We start from the raw sequence: 12,051 nt of genomic DNA, 5'->3' as shown, positions 1-12,051 counted from the left end.
AATCATGTTACTTTTGTTTACAATTTTATGTATATTAAATAAAGACAAAACTAACATTTTGTATAAATATTATAAAAAAATATCTTCCTTTGTTTTTAAAAAAAGGAACTATTAATAAAATTTAAATTATAAAATTTCTTCTCATTTTTTTCAGAATAATAATTTAACTAACGAATTACTTAAATTTAACATGCTTCAGCAAAACCATGACACATTATGGTAAAGAGTAACATATTAGGCATAAATATTTTTTTTTGTTGTGTGCATGCATGTTTCTAATAAAATGAAATTTGAGAAGAGATAGAATAGCAGAGGAAATTAGATATTTAAAGACACAAATTTACCTGAAACATTCTATAACATTCATTAATAAGAGCATACTGGATTCTATTAACGGCAAATCCTGGAACTTCTTTTTTTAAAATAACTGGTTTTTGACCGATTTCTGTCATTAAAGCTTTTGTTTTATAAACAACATCTGGATCTGTCCATGGTGCAGGCACTATTTCAACAAGAGGAACATAATATGGTGGATTAACCTTAAAAAATGTTGTGTATTACGTTCTTAAAAACCTACAGAATATCATGCAAAACTATGCACAGTGAAAATTTTTAATATAAAATTAATAAATTTGGTACTTGTCTCAGAAATACAATTTATTGCTCAGTCTAGCAACTTTGGCCTACACATAAAAAATGGATATTTCAGTTTTTTTCCCATTCTTTTTGCCTAATTATAAGTTAAGTTGTCTATTTATTTTAAGTTTAACAATCTGAGTATAAATATATTTACATTTTTTTTCAATTTCATACATAGAGATATATAATACTGACTAACATACATATGTTTTATATACATTTTTATGTACATATTTTATACTATTCCTCCAAAAAATAATTTTCCAAATTATAATTTAAACGTATAACATTGAAAACTATTATTTTTATGAAGTAAAAAAAAAAAAACGGAGTATTTGGCTTAAAAATTCATAAATTTTTCCAAATTATTATTTACACAAGATTTCAAACTAATATTTTTATATTAAATATACTTTTTAAACAACTTTTAATTGATTAGAAATTTGTTTTAAATTCCTTATACTCAAAAACAAGCGTTCTAAAAATAACTTGGTTTGGTGGTTTTTAAATTAGTTACAAATTCTGTAAACAAATGTACTTACTAACCAAAAAAATATAAACAAGGTTTTTAAATAACTGACATTTGCAGCAACAAGGCGGCACAGTCTGAGAACAAACTAAATTGACATTCATGCAAAGATTTCAATTGAAATAATCTAATAGGCAATAGAAAACATTATAATATAATGTTTCTAATTAGCACCACCATCTGTTGGCAGGTTTTATAACTATCTTTGAAATTTAAAATTAATTGTGGTTTCCTAAACAGAATGCAACAAACAGCAGACTTTTAATTCCTTTTCTTTCTTTTTTTTTATTGATTTTTTAAAATATTTTTAAAACCATTGTTGAACAGCCGACCAAATTTTATGGGTTTACGACTACTAACATTCAACTTCGTAACCTTGTAATTAACCCAATACAGAAAACAAGGGAACTCCTATCCCCTGAGCCATCGCGGCTCGTCTTTGATTGATTTTTTAAATCATAGTTCATTTTTGTGATGCTTGACATAGTAAGTAAAGAAATTGAATAAAATCAATCAAAACCTAAAGAGAAACATAGCACTTCATAAACAATAAAAATCAAAATAAAATAACTATAAAAAAATTACTGGGTGAGCCACAATGACTTGAAATTTATGTTTAAGTCCTTCAGAAAATGAGGAAGCTGGAAAACAGCTTGTTGAGCTACTTAAAACAACATCATTTGAGGCATACTCGTCCATCTCTTTAAAAACTTTTTTCTTCAATTCTAAATCTTCAAATACACATTCCTAAGGAAATAAAATACGCAATCAATATTTAAAAAAAATAATAAGACACAACCATATTCTTTACAAATTTTAAAGAGAAAATTAGATAAATTATAAAATAAAAATCATTATGAAAGTTTAAAATTTTAGATTAAAACTTTATTTAACAATAATCAAACTTTCTAATCTATTAAGTTAATCTTAATTGTGTGCCTGAAATATTCAACTATGTTTCAAAAACTGCTGATCTGTATTGGTATTGTGTCAGAAAAAACGAATAGAGAATCTAAAATGACTCACGCTATGGATCTCAACTCTGATTGGGTTACGGCCTTGCATTTTACATAATTTGAAAGATCCTGCCAAATAGAATAAATAACCATCATAGGCGGGACCGAAACGTCCCACATACACAAGTGATTATAATCTAATATCCGACAAAGGATTGAGTATACTTTGTGCTATGTAGACTAAAGCAAAAAAACAATTAAAATAATATTTTTTCATTTGAGCTTTATTCATGTTTTATGCTTTACTGAGTAAAACCAGCGAAAACCTCTCCAGTACCAATTCAAATATTTTTTGTCTAATTTATTATTAATGCCGTCTTTTAATATTAAAGGATGAGAAAACTCTGAGTTCTAACTCAATATCTAAGTTATACCACCCTAATTGTCTATGATACTTATTTATATATTTTTTGTCCATTTTCTAGATATTGTCTCCTAATGTTAAACTGTAGGGAACCTATGCATTCTTAATCATTTATGTCTAATAAATAATAACCACATACAAAAACATTTCCAGTACTCCTTTTTTGAATAATTTAATGCTGTTTTCTGTTGTTCAAGTGTTTGTAAAATCGGCATTCTTTATCTGCTCATTTCTCCTCCCACTAGAAATGTTAAAATCTAAAATATTCTTTTGGTGCATTTGTTCGTTCTCGATACTGGACAATAAAATCCACCGAAACTTAAGCACTATTTAATTTTAAATTACGAACGGTCAAAAAAAAAGCTTACTGGATGTCCAACTACTACTTGTGATCGATGCACTAACTCATCCGTAAATGAAGAAGCCGGGAAACAACTCGTTGAACTACATAGTACGCCATTTTTTGAAACATACTTATCCATGTCCTTAAAAACTTTCTTTTTTAACTCCACATTTTCAAACACACATTCCTGTAAAATAAACACGAAATTAAAATTTTATAAATTAAAAAAACTGTAAATAAAACAAAGTTTTAAGGAATTCTCCATCGCAAATTCTAATAAATCATTGAGGGAAAAAAAACAATAGGCATTTTAGATTTTTTTTTTTTTTTTTTTTTTTTGTGAAAGCTATACTGATGAGAATATTAACTAAGAACAAGGACATTTTTCTAATTCATAGATGTTTAAAATCTAACCTATATATATCACTGCTTCAAAACTAAAACGACACATCTGTAGGCATTACACGTTTGCAGATGTGTCGTTTTAGTTTTGAACCAGCGATATATTAATATGAGATATGTATCGCGTCCATATGATATATAGCTCATATTAATTGAATGACTTGGGGGCAATATATTGATACGACATATTTTAAATTGTTCATAAAAGCGTTTTCAATAAAGAAGACGTCATAACGTCATAAATAAGTTGTTTATGTGTATTGTGCTTTTATATAAAGAAAAGTTCTCAGAAACTTGTAAAGTACCTAACTAATTGAAAATAACGCTAAGGAACAGTTTAATGTACAAATGTCACCTTTAGGGAAGGGTTTGGTTGTCACTCTAACCCAAAAGCTCACCAAATTGACTTTCAGGAAACAAAAAGTTTATTATAAAATAAAAGATTATAACTTTATTAAAAAATAAAATTTTCAAGGTTTGCCACTCAATGCCAAAAATTCTGGACCTAATCTTTGGTCAGGACCTATAGGTTAAAAACGAAGTTAATCTATAAGTTGGAGCAAATATATACTCACTATTATAATCTGTATTATCCGTATATAAATATAGAGAGTGTTCTGTAATGGTCACTCTTAATATATATTTTTGAAAGATCCTTGTCAAAAATAATGCAAAAAAAAGCAATACATTTTGAGGGTCGTAAATTAATGTTTGGGTGAAGAAAAAGCAAAAACTCTTGCTAAATCTATCAAATCACTAATGAGGAAAGCTGGGTAAAAAACTTCAAAACTGAACTTCGTTTGGTGAGCAGTAAACGGATAAGTACCATTTATTTTATGGGTATCCAACAAATAAAAATTGCTTATTGTGATTCCATTTGAGCATTTAAATCAAATTAGATATGTTTTTCTGTGCGTTATTGGCTACGAAAATTAGAGTTTTATTTTAAGTGCATTTCTTTTAATGTGTTATGGACCTGAAGAAAAAAAATCTTCCTCTTAATTAACTCTACTGTTGTTACAAAATGCAAGCCCTAGTTAAATTCCACAAACATTCATAAAAGTGATGTCAATGAGGGAGTTGTTCAGAAAAATTCCTCTATGCTCAATGTTCAATGTCGGCCGTGATAATTTTGAATATTTGAGCAATAAAAATTAGTATTTTGCCTAAATGCATGCAGTTGTATAATATGTATGGTAAACACTTAAAGATTCGTTGAAAAATTGCCAAACTATGAGTTATGCCAGTATTTGAATTCTTTAAATTGTAAAACCATACCTTTTTATTTTATAACCGTCGTTGAACAGCCAACCCAATTTTGAGTTTACGACTATTAATGTTCAGCTCCGTAGCCTTGCAATTTTAAATCCCATCCAGAAGACGAGGAAACTCCTGGATCAGTACCCGCAGAGGTATGATTTGTTATGGGAATATTCAGGACTTTGTGACTCAACGGATTTAACGTATATCGGTCACCATTTCCTACACGAGGAGTCAACGTCCGGTTCATCTGTTGAGTCAGAAAGTCCTCATGTTCCCATAACAAATCAAACCTCTGGGGGTACTGATCCAGGAGTTTCCTAGTCTTCTGGATTGGTTCGAAATTACAAGGCTACGGAGTTGAACATTAGTAGTCAACTCAAAACTGGGTTGGCTGTTCAACGACGGTTATAAAATATAATGTGAACAAGATAAGAACGTTGGCATATGAGTATTAATTTTCGCACTTTAATTGCCATGCTATAATTAAAAAACAGTATATTTTTAATCTTTTATTCATTTTTCTGTGTTGTTATACCCAACCGGAGAGTATGGTGGTCAGTGAGCTGACTTCAAGTCCCGGGTTCGTATCCCAGATTAGGTATGGATGTTCTTTCCTTTTCTTTTCTGTACTATCTATCCTTCCTACTATAGAAGCAATGTTGGCCCACCTAACGAGAGTGATCAACAAATTTGTCCTTTTGATACCCGAATGGCGAAAGACAATATCCGGGTGGGTTTTGGAAAAATTTATGAAAAAAAAAGCTGTGTTGCTATCCCAGAAAGCATGAAATCTTACTACGACAACCTACTAGTGTCAGAATTTTCTTTTTATTGTCACTTAGGTAAAATGGTCACTTAGGTCCATAATGACGTTTTAAATGACGTCACACTAGCGATAGGATCAAATTGCATTGTCCATTAAAATGTCATGACAAGGTGGATTTCAGCTGAGCATACAAGATTTTGCGAAAAGAAACCTCATAATTACCTAGATTTAAGATTATTTTCACCTTTAGACTAGCTTCATTAAAAGATTTTTTCACGCTTGAAAACCCTAAGTCAACCTCGATTTAAGGTTTTTATATAGAAGGTTGTTTTTCAAGGTTTTGAATTAAGGTAATGTGCGTAGAATAGAGCAGATTGTAGTAGATCTCGTTTTAAGGTTAGAAGGTTTACACGTAAACTGCATAACAAAACTTTTTAGGTTTACATTAAAAGGTTTTCGCCGAGTTAAAATAAACCTTATTCCCATAACAATCCAACGATTTCAGGTTTTTATATAGAAGGTTGTTCTCCAAGGTTTTGGATTAGGGTAATGTGCGTAGAATAGAGCAGATTGCAACAGATCTCGTTTTAAGGTTGGAAGGTTTATACCTAAACCGCATAACAAATCATTTTAGGTTTACATTAAAAGGTTTTCGCTGAGTTGAAATAAACCTTGTTTTGCTATCTGGGATAATACTCACTTGAACATGTATAGAACCAGAAACACATTCCTCCAAGGTGTTGCATTTGTGTATCAGATTGAACTGTTCTGTCTCTGATAGCTTTCCTCTCAAGTAGCCCAATTCCTTCAATTTCTGTAATTGAATTTTAATATCTGCGAGTGCTTCATCAACTTTGAAAGATTCAACATCATATATACCAACGGAATATCCGGTGCTCGCGAAAAGCATCGCCCATCCTCGTCCAATAAAGCCACTTTAAATTTGGTAAAAGAAAGAATTCACTATTAGTATTGAAAAATTATGCAGTCACAAACAATATTATACAGAAAACAAGCACAATTGTTAAAATATGTTTTAACTAATTTCTACTGACTGGTAGGTAGGTGGATAGGTACTTTATTTACGTCGCACTAGAGCTGTATAATGGGCTATTGGCGACGGTCTGGGAAACATTCCTGAGGATGATCCGAAGACATGCCATCGCAATTTTGATCNGAGGACCGATAGCGCGCACCCTCGGTGCCTACGCAGGCGGGTCATAGTGGTCTCTTACCCGTGTACTGACCGCAGCCAGTGATACTTGTGTTCCATGTTTTACTGAGCACCGTGTCTTTACGATCAGTCCACTGCGGGACTTCTATTGACTGAATGAGCATCATTTAATTCTTTTCAGTTAAGTGACTGATTAAGTGATAAGAGTTCATAAGTAAATGAAAGGAACTCAGGATTAAAAGGAAGTGAATAAATGAATCAGTAAGTTAGTCAGTAGTCATCTTAAATAATGGCGATTGAACGTGAAATTAATCAGTAAAATGCGTTTAACATTTCAATGGAGGCACAATTGATTCCAATTAATTTAATTCAATTAGCACTTCAATTCAAAATAGAAAGAATCGACGTTTTTGTGATGTCTTAATCAACGCATGCTTTGCCAGTCATACAGCATTTTTCTGACAACCGTATACTTTTTTTTAACGAAGTTATTTTACCACTAACCAAAAAACCACTTCGAACTAACAATAAATCAATTGCGTCTTTATACTTTATCCTTAGGTACTTTAGTACCTATAATCCTTAGTACATATTTTTAGACTCCTTGTTAAAAGTACACAGTTGTAGATGCAAATTAATGATTGGATGAGTAAAAAACAAAAAACGCTATTAAGATCTGAAAATCACTATTGAGGAAAAATGCTCTGCAAAACCTATTTGATTGCTAAAGAAAAGAGTGTCTAATGAAAAGATTTTTTTTTTCAAAATACTCTCAAGTTTCTACCGGCAATCAAACAGGGCTATAGAGCCAACACCAAACTATAGAGACTGGTTCGAATCCCTGCGTTTTCAGGTCGAAACGAATTCTGTTCCCTGCTTGCACCGACAGCAGTACTGACGTAAAATATCCTCAGCTTTAGACAGATCATTGGTTAGAGTGCCCTGACTATCGAGCTAAATGTGGGAGTTCTTTGTGGTTTTCCTCTCAAAGTAACGCAAATGAAATGAGTGGTTCCATCGAAAAGTCCTCCACGAAGGCTAGTCTTCTGGGTTGTGTTAAAAAGAATAACAAGGCTATGAAGTTGAACATTGATAACCACAAACCCAATAAAATGAGTCGGATATTCGTAAAGTAAAATTAAATTTAAACAGGGAACTCGTTTTACGAAAACTGTTTAAACAAACATTGCGGTCCCTTGGAGTTCGTTAATAAGCGAGTTCGACTGAACGATTCTTTACGAAAATAATTTTGACAATGGAATTTTAAGAATCGTTTTCTAATTTTTAATTTTAAGATGAATGTTGAGTTCTGATATATTAATACGTTTGGAGACTGCAGCTTTAAATACGACGAGGTAATTACAGAAACACATCCAAAAACATAAACTTGCGTATTTATGAACTTAAATATTCTAACATAATATGTAAATATAAATCACTTTAAAAGTACATTCAGTAGTTGAGCTTAAGTGGAAACTCAAATAATGGAGGGAATTAATAACGGAGCGGAATAATGCTACAAATAGCAATTTGAAGAAAAACGTAATAAAAATTGTTATCTTATTCATTCAATCCAGCTTATTTATTTTACGTGTACCTGAAATTGCAATTATGATCGTTTGCTTTAAATAACGATGAACGAATTCCCGGAAAAAAAGGTCTAAATAATAAAATTAGAAAACGTTACTAACAACTTTTATGAGTTTTTCTTCGAAAAGAAGATCATTTTTTAATAAATTTATTTACTTTGTTATGTTTCTTCAACTGCAGTTGCGATCACTTACTTAAACTCTTGATAATAAAAAGAATTCATTTTTAACAATGATGTTCTGTGATAAGAACAAATTCGATAAATAAGACAAAAGATAGGCTACTGTATTGGGATTTTTAGTCTTAATCTCTATGATTTTTCGATAATAAATGCTTCTTATAAGTTGAATTTTCTTCTCCGAAATTATTCATTTTCTTTCTTTAAAAAAAAAATAAAAAAAAATAAATAAATAAAAAAAAGAAGAAGAAGAATCTGCATTTGTGTTTTCTATAAAAATGTAGCTCTCAAATTTTGTATACGGGTTATAAGGATCAAAAAGAATTAAAAAAGTCCCTTGGCGAGCAGTGTCTCATTTAAAAATAATACTTAGAAGAATTGAATGCATTATAAATGTCATTTGTAAATCAAAGTGAATTTAAGTTTTCGAGAATGATTCGTTGAGAAAAAGGCAGGAATTGATTTTGACTTTAGTGAAGTTTAGTGAAGTAGCTAATAAAAACTAATAATCAAAGAATTTTTTAATAATCAAAGAATTTTTACAACTCAAAACTTCCTACTAACATTAAAATTAATAATAAAACATAATTTAAATCAGAAAAATTACTTTTTGTGGGAAATTTTCTAATTTTTTTTTTCTGACGTATAGTTGGAGTTGATAATGTTATTTTGAAGTCGAACGCCAATTCTATAAAAAGCATAATGTTTCCGCAATAAGAAGAAAAAAGTGTTAACCCTATTAATTAATTAATTTGCATTTAGCAAAAGTTTTTTTGAACATTTATTTCTTAAAATCTCATGTAATGTTAATTTTTGATAATTGTTGATATTTTGCATTGTTCGTCAACATTTTAAAATTTTCTTTTTTACTTTTTGGAATAAAACAAAAAGAGAAGATGCTTTTAATTATAAATATTTAGAATGTTTTTTTCCATTAACAATTAAAGACACATCTGAACTACTGAAAATTTAATTAAACTATAATTTAGAACATCTTTAGACAACGCGAAAAACAGAATTCGAAAACTTTCATCAACAAATACAAACAAATCTTATCTACAAACATATAGAAAATTTGTTCCAGTCCAAGAAAAGAAAACATTGTAAAACTTCTGAATTGAAAGATATTTTAACCGGGAATTTGAATTAATAAAATTTATGTTTTTTTTTGTTTTTTTTTAGGTTTAAAAACATTAATGATGCAATACAAATTAGCCATGTAAAATAAAACCCTACCTTCCAACAATTCCTACTTTACCTTTCACAGACATTTTTGATGCCGATCTCGAGCTCTGAACTTCAAATAGGAGGTGCAGAAACAAAATAAATGTTTCCTGGACTGATAAGAATTGCTCGAACAAGATAAAAGCGAAATGAGAGAGCATTACAAAGTGATTAGATTTAAAATGAATACACGAAATAAACAGTGTAAATTTTTATTATACTTAAATAATAATTTACGTTTTTTTAATTTTTTTTTTAGAAAAAGTAGTACATTAAAAATAGAGTTGAACGTGTTTGTGATAGTTTTCCAGATCTTTATTCGCGATCGCAACGCTCGAGTACGCCGTCTAGCGGGAGCCTGTAAACATCGGACATTAATTTATCACGTTTTCATTTAGTTCCATNGTCATAGAATAACTTTTTATCTTATAATTAGATTTTTAATAACTGTTAAAGCTATTGTCTCTCAAGGGCGCTTTAAAAATTTTCTCAGGGGTGCGACTCGCAAAAATACTTATGCAATGCTTAAAAATTTTAACATAAAAATATTTCTGTTGCAATTCTGAATACTATTTTTTCGTGAGCGCAATACGATTTTTTGCAAGCAATTTCAAAAACTTCTTTAAAACTACAAAACCTGGCTTAAAATTTAAATTTTGAGATAAAATTGCATACAAATCACGCTTTATTTAAATTACTAGGAGGCTCAACCATCTACTCGCTTCGCTCACCCTCGTAAACATTCATCATAGTTTTTTTTCTTTTTCTTAAACGTCAATATTTCTTCCAAAAAAAACACAGAACATTTTGTTTTCAAAATATACAATTATTACAGCTTCAANTTTTTTTGTTTTTGTTTCGTCAGCATTCTTTATTTTACGTTTCTTAGTTTCTAAATAATGATTTTTATTGAAACTTGAAATTTTTTGATAAAAATTGTTGTCAAAAAACGTTGTTTACAAAATTAAATTTCATAAAATTATGAGGCTTATGTATACTTTTTGTTCACAGTACCGTCTTTACGCATGGGCACACCCGGGCAGTGCCCAGGGGCCCCAGGCACTCAGGGGGCCCTTGAGAATCTTACCTTTTATAAATTGTATTAAAAAAAACAACTAAGAATAAACAACTTTGCATTATATGATTTTTAAAATAAATTCCAAATAGCAAAATATGTTTTAATTTTCACTCAGCAAAAACTTTTTAATGTAAACCTAAAAAGGTTGGTTATGCGGCTTACGTGTAAATCTTCTAACCTTAAAACGAGATCTGTGGATATCTGCTCTATTCTAAGCACATTACCCTAGTCCAAAACCTTTGAAAACCTTCGATATAAAAACCTTAAATCGAGGTTGACTTAGTTTTCAAGCGTAAAAAAAATCCTTCAGTAAAGCTAGTCTCAAGGTGAAAATACTCTTAAACCTTTTTTTTCACAAAGTCTTGCATGCCCAGCTAAAATCCACCTTGTCATGAAATTTTAATGAGCAATGCAGTTTGATCTAGAGCCACTGAATTAGACAGGCCGACTCATCATCTATTTTTGCTCCAAAGAGCTAACATAAGCACAATACTAACATAACGTTAACTTGCAAACTTTTTTGCTCCAATATTGTTTGATAGGTCAGCTCTGATAGTATAGGAGAATTAGTTTGATCCTATCATTAGTGTGACGTCAGTTAAACCGTCATTATGAACCTAAGTGACCATTTTACTTAACAACACTTATTAAAAAAAAAAAAAAGTCCTAAAAAATAATTTGTAATCCTTTTAGGATGAAAGGTTTAAAAACTGCAATATTTTTGCCTTATTAAAAAAAGGTTTTTAGTACAAACACTTTCGTTCGACAATAAGAAGAAAATCCTGACAAAAGGGTAGCCGTAAGGTTGCATGCTTTCTGGGATATATATACTAGTGTAAAAAGTGCGCATTTTTTTTTCTAAGAATAGTGATTGATTACCATACAAACACCAATAGTTTGAATAGATTATCACTAGGAAAAATAAAGTCAGCCGAAATCTATTTTTCTTCGTTAAAATGAAGTTTTTAGATGCTCATCTCCCTAAGTGATAATGTCTCTGAATATGCTTGAGATCACAGAAGTCAAGCATCACTGGCTACGGTTAGTGTGAGGGTGGGCATATATGGCAACGTTACTTTTAAAAAGTAACGAGTAAAAGTACAAGTATTTTTTAAAAAAGTAACGAGTAAAAAGTAAAAAGTTCGTATTTTAAAAAGTAACGAGTAAAAAGTACAAGTAAAAGTACAAGTACAGTAGAACTCCAATTATCCGAATCAATTGGGACAGGACCCCATTCAGATAATCAAAAATTCGGATAATTGGATTTTTTTAAAAAATGCTTATTTTAAATAATTACCGTATGTATAACGGAAATGAGGGAAAAGAACTATTTTTAAGGAAAGATATCTTTTTATGAATAATGTGTACATATCTTGCAGTAAATGAAAGTTATTACATGCTAAACATGTCAGTTAAAGTAAGCTGTTTAACTGTCTTCATCCGTTTTCGGGCAGCCAAGTTGCACATCCGTTTGATAGTGAGAAG

At 30.3% G+C, this 12,051-nt stretch overlaps 1 protein-coding gene across 1 annotated transcript; it reads right to left on the bottom strand.

Annotated features, from left to right (window-relative positions):
• Window positions 1-344: 344 nt before the first annotated feature.
• On the bottom strand, window positions 345-9,656 carry LOC122273100 (lambda-crystallin homolog; the record flags this gene model as incomplete). The annotated part of the gene is given in 4 exon segments (XM_043057164.2): window positions 345-539; window positions 2,917-3,078; window positions 6,023-6,257; window positions 9,501-9,656. Coding segments are annotated over 4 exon segments (741 nt in total), but the record flags the coding sequence as incomplete, so codon positions are not given.
• Window positions 9,657-12,051: the final 2,395 nt, after the last annotated feature.

This window comes from Parasteatoda tepidariorum, unplaced genomic scaffold (assembly GCF_043381705.1).
Source record: "Parasteatoda tepidariorum isolate YZ-2023 unplaced genomic scaffold, CAS_Ptep_4.0 HiC_scaffold_1507, whole genome shotgun sequence".
NCBI classification, from domain to species: Eukaryota; Metazoa; Arthropoda; class Arachnida; order Araneae; family Theridiidae; genus Parasteatoda; species Parasteatoda tepidariorum.
The sequence above is the reverse complement of the archived record's forward strand: the minus strand, read 5'-3'. Positions and strand labels throughout refer to the sequence as shown.